Source organism: Trachurus trachurus (genome assembly GCF_905171665.1).
Source record: "Trachurus trachurus genome assembly, chromosome: 12".
Taxonomy (NCBI): Eukaryota; Metazoa; Chordata; class Actinopteri; order Carangiformes; family Carangidae; genus Trachurus; species Trachurus trachurus.
This window is the reverse complement of record NC_139908.1, coordinates 20,390,096-20,403,880: the sequence shown is the minus strand read 5'-3', so window position 1 is coordinate 20,403,880 and position 13,785 is coordinate 20,390,096. Positions and strand designations below refer to the sequence as shown.

Genomic DNA, 13,785 nt, shown 5'->3' with positions numbered 1-13,785 from the left:
TGAATTGTTCGGGAACCATGTTGTTGGGGGTGAAGTTGAGTCTTTGGCATGATGACTTAGCTGTATGGGGACTGCTATGGCAACTATACACACAAACACACACTCTCTTCATGTGTTTGTCTGTGCAGTATAAGAATGTTAAAATTAAGACTATCAATCGACGATCAATTTAAAAAAAAAAAGGACCAAAAAAAGGTAATGAAGAGATATTTTTCCTCTTTCATCTCAGAAGTTGATTTGTCCTCCAAAGACAAATCGTCTGCAGTGGCCCATCAAAGACACCAGGGGGTAATATAAAGACTGTAGGTGCTGATATCACTGCTGCTGCTGCTGTTGTGGTTGTTGCTGCTCCTGCTGCTGCTGCTGCTGCTGTTGTTGCTGCTGTTGTTGTTGGTGATGATGCCGCTCAGAAGTTCCTCTGAAGACTCTCTTTGTCACCGTTCAATCAAAAAATGCTGAATCGCATTATCATCGTCTGATTTCGTGTCTAAGTAACCTGGGTGAGTAACTGTGTGATGGACAGAAATGATCGATGCACTGTATCCTTGAAACATGTGCAAAATAGAAAAAAGATCAGCCTCCCCTTCCTTCTCTTCCTCTTCCTCGTCTCCCTTCAGGAATAAGACGTTTAAATCTGGAGAGAGAGAGAGACAGAAGCACAAATTAAGCATCTTGTTTTCAGTGGTGGATCAAGAGTTGAGATTCTTTACTTGGCTAAAAATACCCCAAAACTGATGACAGGATTGGGCATACTTCAGGACGTTTTTGGCATTTGTTGTAAAAAAAAAAAAAAAAAAAAAAAAAAAAAAGTATTAAATGAAACCAACCGAGGAGTTTGGAGGGGAAATGTCTCTTTATTGGAGCTGCTAACAACTCATTACCAACTAGGACAAGAAGCCTCACAGAGATTAGAGAGCAGCTTTTTCCTGTTGGAGGTCACATTTCTAGTGTCTTTACCATGTTCATCAGCAATAAGTTGTGGTGATACAATCATGTCAGATGTCCTTTTAAAAGCTTTATCAGAGAAAGAAGAGACATTTTTTATTTCAGATTATTTCCTGTTTCTGTGTCACCTGACTACTTCACCTCCGCACCCCTTAAGGACACCAACAGTAGGATTCAGTCGGTTCAGTCCAATGGGAGATGTAACAGGATCACAGCTTACTTATTTCACTGACATAAATATCCAAGACATTTTTCATAATGTCACAGATCCTCTAAACAGCCTGACATCAAAATGGCCTTTTAGATTTAGAATTTAGATTAATACTTGGCAACAAACTCTTAGGAGATCATACAACACCTCCCCTCTTTCAGTTTGTTTTGCTCCTGTTTAACTGCTGCAGAAAACATTTCCCAAGACGTTTTCAGGGACCTACAACTAAGACTTAAAAAAATCACACTGAAATGAAAATTATATTCCTTCGCATAATAATACTGTTATTGTCATTTAACTGATTTTAAAGGTAAAATCAGAACATTATTAGACTTGTATGATCTTTAATGGGTTGATGGGTTATTAAGCAAGCAGATGAAAATGGGCTGCAGATAAGGGTGAATTAAAACCTACAGTATAGTGTTGTGTGTTTTATGTAAATCCATTCAGGAGACAGGACGTGTCACTAGACTAGAAGCTTTATCAAAGGGCTATTGGTCAGTGTTTCCGCAAAAATATGTTTCTTGGTTGCACACCCTCATAGTGAACTTGGCTGCAGTCCATTCTGTTCTGAGCTCTTCAGCATTCACTGTTCAACACCTACACATCTTCGACAGGTCACTTACTATTACAACATGATTTATGGTGTAAAACCTGTAAAATTAATGAAATGGGACAGCGCTGGATTGGATTTTACTCCAATCCCTTCGGGGGGTGTTTTGGAGAAAAAATATGAAGAGCCCCCGCCCCCTTCCCCCTCCTCTGGTGGGTCATAAAACAAACTCACCCAATCGTTGTTTCTCTTGTTCTATTAAACATGCTCTTGGCATCAATAGACATGCATCGACTTGCCGATATATGACTGAATGGCTGAGTTCAAGATCAATTCAAAGATGAGGTTGGGGTTGTGGACTTATTGAAAGAGGCGTGTGTGTGTGCGTGTGTGTGTGTGTGTGTGTGTGTGTGTGTATGTGTGTGTGTGTGTGTGTGCTGTCTTACCACATGAGCAGCAGCAGCATTCCTAACAGCAAAGGGGAGAAGAACGTGAGGAGCTTGGCAGCCCTGCCGACTGGAGGTTCAGCCTTTTGTGGTGCGTTGGAAGATGGTATGGGGGAGGTCTTGGTCTCTGGAAACCAATAAGAAAACACAATAGTCCTTACTGAGCATGTTTTTAATGAACTCTTCTAAATTCTTGCTCAGCTTTGTCCTTCGGCTCTTTTTTTACCTCCTAAATTCCCAGTACTAAATGCCCAAAATGTCTTTTTGATGAATGGACACTGAAAAGTTCATCATACCGGGAAGAACCAAACAGAAAGGAAAATACAGTGCAGAGTGAAATCAATTCTAATCTGCAAGCGCAATCAATATGGGACTTGTCAAGGCAGTTATGAAATGAACTGGACAAAAAAATAAAAAAATAAAAAATCTCACTCATAGTCAAGCCGCAGGGAAACGGGGATAGAAAAGGACAGACGGAGCAAAAATAGATGGATAATATATGAAGATGGAAAGAAGAGAATGGAAACAGAGGATGAGGTAAAAAAAAAAAAAAAAAACCCTGCGGTAAAGGATACGGTGAATAGAGCAGGAGGTGGAGAGATAAAAACACACCGCGGAAGTTAATATATATCTAGGAGAGATCGTCCAATACAGATTCACACAGCCATAATAGACTGTATATTTAGGTTTATACAGCACATCAGGAGCACAGCTGAGTCAAATGACTAAGACTTGAAGGCAAGAACATTCATGTCTCATATTTTGACCCGGTATAATCCCAGGAAATGAATAAATTAAAGAAACGGAGGGGGGAAAAAAGCAAAGTTGCTGTGACACTCACAGACATTTCCCATCAGTACAATTAGGAACAAATTAAAAAGCTTGTGGCTAATAATAAATAAGATGGAAATAAGCGTGTGCTTAAGCCATTTTTCATGCCTCAGTTTGGTTTTATGTTGCATGACAAATAAAAATATCACAGTTTAATGTTTTATAAAACGGGGTGTGTTGCTAAAGCTGCAGGCAGCACAGCAGATATTAACTCCTGCACCTAAAGCGTTTTTTTCTTTACTGGAGAGAGAATATGATTTCCCTCTCCTTCCAATTAATGACAGTTGTGTAGTATGGCGTTGGGAGATATTAGGAGGAAGCAGCCAGGTGTGAAATAGCAAGAGAGAGACAGAGAGAGGGAACTAGGACACATTTAACATGTTGAGCAGCACGGTGCAATACTTTCTGCCTGCAGCAAAACAGTGCTTTGGAGTGGTGGAAGGGGGGAATAAGCAGAAATGATGTGATGGTAGGGTGAGGAGAGACAGTTATGGGATGTACGTTGATGTAACAAGCTAGTTGGGGACAGGTAGGGAGAGGAGAGGGGAGACGAGGCAATGAAGTGACGGGGAGAGAGGAGGGAAGAAGAGTTACTGTAGGTGAAGGAAGAGGAAGGAACCAAAGGATGATGAGGAGAGAGAAGCTAATGAGATTATATTTGATGAATGGCTTGAGCTCCTCTGACTAGCCTGCTTGTTTACAGTGATGCTGATATCCAAGGCAAGATACTGTAATAAAACATGACTGCAGCAGCTACAGTAGCCTATATGATCATCAAGTGGTTTGAGATGTTTGTGCATTGAAGCTAAGATTCAGGTCAGCTTTAGGTTTTCTCCCTCGGTTGCAGGTTTTTTGAAAGAGTCCAGTCAAAAACTGACCCTTAATCTGAGAGTGATCTTATTTAATGGTGTTTGGTCTCTTCCTGGTGCTAATGCTTGATGATTAGCATGCTAACACCAATAGCAAAAAATAGAAGTAAGAACCAAAACAAAAATTAACATCAGCCCTGGTCTCCATCACTGGAGACAACCAAAAAGGGATGAAGTTTGATGCTGAACTTGAAACTTAAGTCATGGTAATACTAAGATTGGCTACACAGCGATAGCAAAAATAAATGTACATAGGACCTTTAACCTGCTGGGTGTATTTTTTGGGTTTCTCCAAAGTCTAAACTTCAGTTTGCAGTTTGTCAGTAGCCTACCTCTGCTGATTTGGACTTTTTGACTTTTAATAACCGGATGTTTTCTGACTGCACCAATGATTCAGCTGGGGTGATTCAGACTTCATTGTCTACGGAGAAACTGAATATGACCTCTAGAACTTCTGGATGTCTAAAATAATAACACCCCCACTATGCAACCCTCTCACCTCAGTGACCTCTGAAGTGTTTTTTTTTTTCCAGCATATGCAGCAACAGGCCCTCAGGAACCTCAGCATCGGCCTTAACATTTATCTGTGGCTGCTTACGAAGCACATTCATACACACAATCTTGCTCTATGACACACTTGGAATGAGAGCTGAAGCGTTTATAAATAGTTCTTGACATGAGGGATATAAGAAACGATATCTAGTGTTGCCAGTTCGGTGCGAGACAGTGTCCAGTTTCTGTCTCGCAGAGTGGGTTAGGTGGAAACATATCTTGGATGGCTGTGACTTTTTTTTTTCTTTTTTTTTTTTTAAAGCTTCAGATGATCTGCTTTGCTTCATGGAATGTGGTCGCTAAGGGCGATCGCGCAGTCACGGAGGATGGGATTTCTGAATGGCGCCCGTCTGTCACTCCAGGATGTTGATGCCGACACTTTCGCACAGCTACTGTAGAATAGATACTATTTGGTTTTATCTCCATGATGTATTGGTCGTGAAGAGAGACTATCAAGGGGAAACAAAACAGAGGAGATGGAGGAGATATGGCATGTGGTCAAATGACAGAAAGACAGAGAGGAAATGGAAAAAGTGTAGCAGTGCGCTTATATTTTACACAATCGATAAGGCACAGGAAGTCTGTTCATTTCCTTTTTGGCTGAGCAGCCACGGAACATTGGTGAGTGTGTACATGTTAACAAGCTGAACACAAAAACGGAATAAAATTGGCCCTGGCCGGTCATCGACAAGCAATCAGATAGTTCCCTTTTTTCCCACTGATGTGATTCTGCTTCGTGGACAATAGTTACAGAATGTGAGTGCAAAGTTGATTCCCATCCAATAGTCAAACCCCGTCTCTATGAAATAGATTTAAGTTTACATTAATTGCCCTTCTGCAAAAGCATTCACCACTAACTCCGATACATCACTAGAGTTTATTGCTCCTTTCAAGCCAACATGGCATTTGCGTTTTTATTTTTTTAAACTTCTTTCTGAACAAATGTGTCCCTGTGGTGTTTTAACTTCCACTGCGATGATGAAGAGGGGGGCCACATGCAACAAGGACCCCGTCTGGACTTGAACAAATGATGTTGTGGTTAAATAAACCCTCAACACCCCCTGCTCTGTTTATTCTTATTTATTTATTTCCTTCTTGCTCAATGTACAAAACTGTTGCCGTAGCACTTTGTCATTTTCTCTTCCTCTTTATTTCCTGCCACTTTTTCCTTCCATCCATTAGCAAGGCCCAGTGTGTGTGTGTAGGGATAGTTTTATTGTGCAAGTCTTTGACTGTGGGATGTGGAGTAACAGGTACAAGGGGAACATGCAGAAAGGCTCCAGGCCTGGGGTTCAATTTAACATTCTTGTTGGGAGGTGCAGCCCTGACCACTGTACCACAGTGACACCCCCAACCACGTTTTAAATGGTAAGAGAACTGTATTTATATTATATTCATTTGGTCTTAACAGTCTTCACACTAGCAGTCAGATACCGTTGATACATTAGGACAGTGTTTTTCAACCTTGGGGTCGGGACCCCACGTGGGGTCGCCTGCATTCAAATGGGGTCGCCTGAAATGTCTAGTTATCGATAAAAAAAATTACTGACATTTTTTTTAAACTAATTATTATGCTTTTTAAATTATCATTAAAAACACACAACACACAATCTTAAACAACTGTATTCTATACTTTCACTTTCTCAAATATAAATCAAGTTCAAATAAAATGAAGCATAAAAATATCTGAGCTGGTGCATCTTGATTGACAGTCGCCAGAAATTTGGGATGGCAAAATGGGGTCACAAGCCAAAAAAAGTTGGAAACCACTGCATTAGGAGCAACTTTGGGTTCAGCATCTTGCCCTGAGATACTTGGACATCTGAACTGGAGGAGTCAGGGATCGAACCAGAGACCTCTAGACCTCTAGAGCAACCTGCTTTTACCTTCTGAACCACAGAAAAAAAAGGAACCTATCATCTCCTCTGAGTTTTCTCAATGCACAGATGGAAAAAAGTGGATAAAAGTCCCACTTCTCCTTAGTCGTGAACTGCCTACAGTGTGTATCCATCAGTGGAAACAACAACCAACTCGACTGTCAATTTATCTGCGTCAACAAAGCGGTTGTGACTGCACACAGATGCTATCAGTCACTCAGGAAGTAACAGCTGTAAAGAAAGTGGCGGAAGGCCAGGGAAGAGATGGGCATGAAGTGCAAGGTAGTGAGAGTGATCAATAGAGAGAGAAGTGAGAGGGAAGAGAATATGACAGAAAGGAGGAGAGGGGGAGTTGGAGAGAGAGCTAAAGGCAAAACGGAGGAGAGTGAAAGAGGGAACAGAGAAAGGAGCGAGGGAAGGGAAGCAGTGAGGCGGCAGCTGGATAGAGAGGAGGCATGAGGAGAATCCCAATAACCTCCTGTTCTTTCCTTGAGAACAAGAATAATACAGTGTGTACTGAGTGAGTGTTTATGTGTGTCTAGTGTGTACATACGTGTTATCAGAGGGAAACACAGTGCACGTGTCAGTGTGCACGTGTGTGTGTGGTGCTGTTTATACGTGACTGTGAGAGAGGGAGAGCGGGATGCATGTTCAGTGTGCGCTGTTTAGCATGTGTTTGTGTGTTTTTCCCGGCAGCAGGAGTGTGTTGATGAGTGTGTGCTGCGGCTCATGACCAACAGGAGTCACTGTTGGACTGCAAAACCTCCAGAGTGGAGACTTCTCAATGGTCAGGCAGACAGCCGAAGAGAAAGACAGGTACAGACAGATCACATATACAGCGGGGAAAATAAGTATTGGACGCGTCAATAGACTTGCATGTTGAGCATGCATAGAGGCCATGGTGGTTTAGTGCATTACTCATTGTTTTTTTTTTTTGTTTTTTTTAACAACTGTACCTGCTAAAAATTCCAGGTCTGTCTTAAGCTCTCCGTCAGAGGTCATTGGCTCTTGGACCACTCTTCTTAATATTCTTTTGACACCTGTTTGTGGCCAGTTTATAGTGAAATTATGTTCTTTTCACTTTGAATGGCTCTAACGGATAAAACGATGCTTTCAGACACGTCTGTAACCAATGGCATCAGTATGTTCTGCAACATACAGTACGTTGCTGAAGGTCTTGAGAGAGCTATTTGCCTTTACCTATCATGGAATGCCTCTTGTGTGACACCTTGGTGATGAGAAACCTTTTCATAGGTGTAAATTTGGACTAAACCAGCTGATATTACTTTGCACTGATAGGGGACAGGATTACTTTCTAAATACTGACAGACTCCAGCTGCTTTCTTGGCTTTCCATACCTTTTTGCACTTCCTTTTCTTCACGTGTTCAATACTTATTCCTGTGTCATTTCACTTTATTACACATTACTTAATTTATAGACATACGTAAATGTTTGGATTTCTTTGTATGTGTGCATTACTTGGGTTGCGGACAATATCTGGTGAAAATTTCATGTCCATAGCTCTTTTAGAAATATATTTTCTGAGAGAAATGTTGACGCGTTCAATACTTATTTTCCCCGCTGTATTTCTTAAAGGGTTTCAGACTGTGTTCATACTGACAGTGAGTCACAGAAGATCTCACTCACTCTCATGGCCTGACAGTGTCAATTCCATGTTGCACAGTTGATGAGGAAAGAGTTTCACCCCATGACTTTATCAGTAGATCGATATGCAAGAGGTCACAGTTGTTCATTCAGCAGCCGTCATCGCTGTCTGCAAACCGTCCTCTCAGGTTGAATACAGACCAGCAACCTGCACCAATCAGAGGCCACCTGCAGGCAGCATGGGTTTAGCCTGAGATATAATAAAGATATAATAATTAAAACCCTATCCTGTCTGTTCATAAGGATGAGCTTTGCATTAAGACTAGAGGTGAGGTAAACACCTAACCTGACTCTACATCATCCTACCAACAACTTTATAGCCCATTAATTATAATCATCTGCTTAATCTGTACAAAATATGGAGTGTAATAACAAGGAAAAGTTTTATGAGGCACCACTTGGCTGGGTGCAGTTACTACCACTGTTTTTTTTTCTTCTTCCATATATTAAACATATGAGAACAAATGTATTCTCTACACACAGAAAAATAAACCCACACACATATACATATATGTATAGCCAGTGGGTTGATGAAACGTTTTGCAATAAAGTTTCTTTCAATTCAGTTTTGAAGATGATGATAAAGTTTTCACCAGCGTGGTCATGGTGCATATAAACGCTCCCTACATTTGCAAGACCACAGCGGGGAATGCAAGTTAGAGAGAGCAAATTGGCCGCATCGAAACATAAAACCTGTTTTCTGTGTTTATTCATTCAAAATGCATAGTGCATTTTTTTTCTCCCCCTTTTGCTTTTCTATTCCAGCGCGGTCGTAGAGATGTGTACAAAGGAGCGCTCTGACTTGGAATGTATGTCTTGTTCTTTGGGGATCATCAGTGCGTTGAGAGATGTTGATTTGACAAGCGAGGCGTCCTTGATCTCTGCCACATGCTGAAAGGGTGCCAACTAGATCATTCCCAGAGACAGCCTTTTGTCCTTGTGTGTGTGTGTGTGTGTGTGTTTGTGCGTGTGTATGTGTGTGTGCGTACACATGCGAGTCAGCACACACAAAACACAATCATCCACATTAAATTTCATATCACAAGATCATTACTCATGCATTAAAAACCTAGAAAGAGTGGTGGTGTTGTACTGTAAGTGAGCCAATTTAAAGTTGCAGCAGCGACGTGAGCATTTTTCTAAAAGATGGCACAGTTTCTCCCCGAGGCGCTGTGCAGGCTCTCTCAGGCTGATGTGTGTCGATTTGTCTGGAGGCTGCTGGATCTTATAGCTTAAGCTGCGATAAAAGTTCAAGGCTATCAAACGCTTATGGTGTACTCAATTTAATGATAAAGAAAGTTATTAACGAAACTTTAATTTCATACCTAACTGGTCCAGGAAATTTACTGTGTGACAGCCGTGGGCATAAAGAACAATGTAAAAAAAAAAAAAATGAAGGGATAGTGTTTTATCTACAATATGATTTCTACAGCTCATGGACTATGGGACTGATAAAAAGCAAAAAACATTATAGAAATACTTGTAATATTTCTCCATACAGTCCATAAAGTCACACTCACTATATCTCTATCTTTCTCTCTGGACCTCTCAACTTACATGTATGGGAAAAAATAAGAGCGCTCAATAAATTATAAGCTAATGCCACATATTTATTTGCATTTGGCATTTTTTGTTGTGTTTCAATAGCATGACTGTGGGCACTTTGATTTGCAATACATCAACAACCGCTGAATGAACTGCTATGAACTTTTCTGAAGGCATTTATGATCAACTGAGGATCTTGTGACTTTCCGTCAACACTACTGTCAACATACTGTAATAGAACAAAGTATTTTTGCTTGTATAATAGTTTGGTTTATTACCAAATGCAAACTTGATGTTTCCCTTACTGTCATATACTCAAAAAGAGTGTGAATTATGTCTTCATGCACACAATTTTTCAAGTTAGCCAATTTAACATTACAAATATTGAAAGCAAGGTCAAGTTGGAATAAGATGTCACTATAGAAAATTACATTGCCAAATTGCTGTTTATTGCTATATCAAACAAGCAAATTCTCCAACCATACTAAAAAAAGTTATATCATACAAAATTGTTAATTGTTCCCCTGCAATAAAATATTTTAACTTATAAAAAAACCCCCAAAACAACAACCTGTAAACCAAGAGGAAAAACTGCTTCATTGGTGGATTTGAAGTCTGCTTTACAGTAAACTGCTGTGTTCTATGATTGAGTGATTTGGGTAGATGTGTACTTAATCATTGTGAGAGACACAGTCGAAAGTCGCCGTCACCAGAATCTTGTCCAGCACCCGGAACTACATCTCCTACTGCGTGTCATTGTCATATGTGAACTCAGGCTCTGTAATTGCATAAGCCACTGAACACCGAGTGTTGACACAGATGACGGCTGACCGTAAATTAAGTCTTTTTCATTTTCAGTTGTCAAAGCAGCGTGTGATGTGTGTGTGGGAGGGCGGCGAAGTACTGTGGCAACACCGCAAACCTCGTTAGGCATCTGAGATTTAATCAGAATGCAGAATATGATGAGATTGTGAAGAAGAGAAGTGCTCATAGTCAGGACAGACTTGACTTTGCGGCGGCAGACATCATCCAGGTGAAGAGAGGGAGAGAGAAAGAGTGTGCAGCTACTGGCGACATTTATCACTGTCGCTGACGGTGGGAAAGTGATTCATGTCCGTCCAGGCTTCAGCTGGCGTGTCGACGTTGAAACAAGTGACATTTACCCACAGAATGTTGTTGTCATTCAAACTGATGTTCATAAATATGCCAGCTAATTAAAAAATATGGATATGAGGTTAACAATGGAATAAATGCAGAACAATGCGTACCTATGAGCCAGGCTGTGCCTTTTGACTTAAGCTTGAAATGAAATTTCTGCCCATATGATCACCTCATAAAATATTTCTCAGTTGTATTAATATTTTCAAAGCCCAGGATGCTTAGATTGTCAATAATATATTTTAATGACACCTGCGTATGCATTTAAATGGATCGACACCACAGGCAAAATGTCAGCCTACGACGGCAGCGTTGTTCTCTGGCTCAGTCTCATTTGTTTTGATTGACAGGGAAAAGATTATTTCATAACATAGCTATTGACTTACATCTGCATTTAATACTGTATGTCATTTATCTATAGCATGTGAATGTCACTGGCATTTCTTTCATTTCAGTTTGAGTGAAACAACATTTTATATCAAACAGTTCAGGATCCGACTTAAGTCACCAGCTCTGAACACAAACCTTCAGGTGGGAATAAACCGGTTTTTGGTTTTAACTGATCACTGTCACTTACCAGTGGGGAAGTCACCTTCAGTCGTGGAGGTGATGGGCAGAGGATCTTCAATCCAGGGCGTGGCGTGGACGGCAACGCTCCAGTCACTCCATGTCCCGATCTCTGTGTCCTTGGCAGCCACCTGAGAAACACAAGAAGTATGAATAATGTGGAAACATCATTTTAAAAAGTGCTAGACGAAAACTAGTTAACTACAATTCTAGTGTTAATTTGACCAAAGAAATAGTGGTTATTATGGGAACATTACGCTCCATTCAACTGTTTTCAGTAGTGAGATGGACATGTTACCTGGATGATGTATTCCTTCCCAGCATAGGCGTCAGTGATGGTGTGGGAGGTGCTGTCAGACAGCTCCACCTATACAGATGCGGGGGAGAGAGAGAGAGAGAGAGAGAGAGAGAGAGCAGGTGGTCAGTGTGGATCAGGGAAATGTATCTTCAAAGTAAAATAATCTTATTCCGAAATGAAACTGATGCATATTTAAAAGCGTACATGGATTTCCTCATGTGCTCTGCGGTCCAAGGGATATGAAATGTTTCAACACCATGAATTATGAGAACTCTCTGCTAAAAAAAAAAGGGCAGAAATGGGATCCTAAGTCAACTCTGGGTCTGGATGTCCTACCCTTCTGCCCATAGCTCTACCCATAAATTATGTGCTCAATATAGCAATGCTAGCCCGAGCCTTTAATGTTTTATGGTGTGTTGATACAGCCACGCCATACTGTGCACTTTTCTTGTTTAATTCAAGGCTCATTTATTTACAACGCACCTTTCATATATAAATATCTTTTCAGTCCACAGGTCAAGTCTGCAGCTTTACTCTTGCCATGTTTTTATATTTCACTGTTTGAATTGATTGAACCTCGATGCCGCCGCGCCCCACACATACCGACACTCAGACACCACATGCAAAATACCAGTGGCATAATTGATGATTACACCAGAAAGCTTTGGCATCCATGCCACATAATTTTGTAACACAATATAATACATGCCAACATTTGAAAGCCTTTTGTGCCCATTTTAATTTGCAAAGCACAACAGAGAGTGAACTGAATGTTCGAGTCACTGGGGAGAGGATGAGAGGATGTTTTTCCGCTTCCCTGTAATTTATGGTTAGTGTGTGTGAGCATATGTTTTTGAGCGTGTGTGTTTGTTAGCCTTTGGTCTGTAGTTTACCAGTGCAACAAGACAACACACATAGACATACAGTACTGCACACGGACACACATACAAGCACCCACACATCAATCAGACTGAATCCAGAGCTGTGAAATCCCTCACTGCACTGTTTCAACAAGTAGTTCATTTGCTGCTTGAGGTGGACAACATATACTGATCGAAGCAAACTCCAATTTCACCATAACTGATCCAACATTGTGGGCCATGACCATTATAAACAACAGGCCATAAATATGTAGACACACAACAAAAAGCAGAGTTTAAAGAGACTTGGATGCATTATACACAAATCTTCAGACCAAGGACAGGCAGAGGTAGAGGTTTAACAATTTATCAGTGTCAGAAAAAGATCCAAGTGCATCATGTGTGAGTGTACATCAATTACTGCACAAAAACACACAAACATGCAGCCACAGTGTAAATACTGTGGTCTAAAGTCTATAACAAGGAGTTCTATGAGAAAGTGACGGCCCAGGCATCAAATGTTATTCATCACAGAACAGCGTTCCTGCACTGATCACATGCTTTCACTACACTGATTTTAGAAGTTATATGATACTTCTCCCTGCTCTTCTATAAACTCATGTGCCATTGTTTGTTGACTATTTTCATTTTGTGGGAAAAGCTTCTCAACTTCCCTGAGGACAGACACATTAAGTGTGAATGTTTATTATAGACTGTCTGGGTAATAGGCTTTGGCTGTAGAGTGACACATTACTGATGGACAAAACAGAAAAAATAAAAAGCTGAATGATCCTTTAAATATTCTTGATATCTTTGGCGTTCTCTCCGCAGCCTGTGATTTAATCAGAGAGCCCTTCTCACACCACTATATAATTTTTGCCAACCACCGGCTGTAATCGAGCCTCCGACTGGAGTTCTCTCTTTCACGTCTTCAGGATGTGCAAATCTGCAGTCGATCTGACAAATCACCCCCCCCCCCCCTCCCGCTTGTTGCGTCCCCGGCATCTGCGCTTCCTCTCTCGTTCCTGTAATCTCGCTCTCATCGCTCACCCTCTTTGTAAAGTTGACCGCTCTGTTTTCAGCGTTTCCTTGATCTTCACAGCGCCTCTGTCTCTCTGCTCTGCTTCTTTGTCTCTCGCCCCCTTTCTCTCATTCTCTCTCTCTCTTTTCTCTTTTTCTGGTTCGGAAGGAAGTCCAGGCTTTATCTGCCTAACCGAGCGCTACATTTATAGGCTTAATTTCATTAGTGGAATGCAATAACAACGTCATCCGAGTGTGCATGTGTGACATGGGCCTGCTGAAAGCTGCCAGTGTGTGTGGATATACTTTAGTATATAGTGTGTGTTTGCGCGCGCATGTGTGTCTGTGTGTGTGTGTGTTAACATTAGACATGTGTGCAGCCTTGGA

The 13,785-nt window shown here is 41.0% G+C and overlaps 1 protein-coding gene across 1 annotated transcript in view; it reads right to left on the bottom strand.

Moving 5' to 3' along the window:
* The window catches only part of cntfr (ciliary neurotrophic factor receptor), a 236,320-nt gene continuing 222,535 nt past the window's right edge, over window positions 1-13,785 (bottom strand). Inside the window, exons 8-11 of the mRNA XM_083983879.1 lie at window positions 11,519-11,587; window positions 11,231-11,351; window positions 2,156-2,282; window positions 1-634 (exon numbers count right to left, since the gene is read on the bottom strand). Coding sequence (XP_083840005.1) covers window position 634; window positions 2,156-2,282; window positions 11,231-11,351; window positions 11,519-11,587 — 318 coding nt within the window. The 3' untranslated portion in view covers window positions 1-633. The remainder of the gene's footprint in view (window positions 635-2,155; window positions 2,283-11,230; window positions 11,352-11,518; window positions 11,588-13,785) is intronic.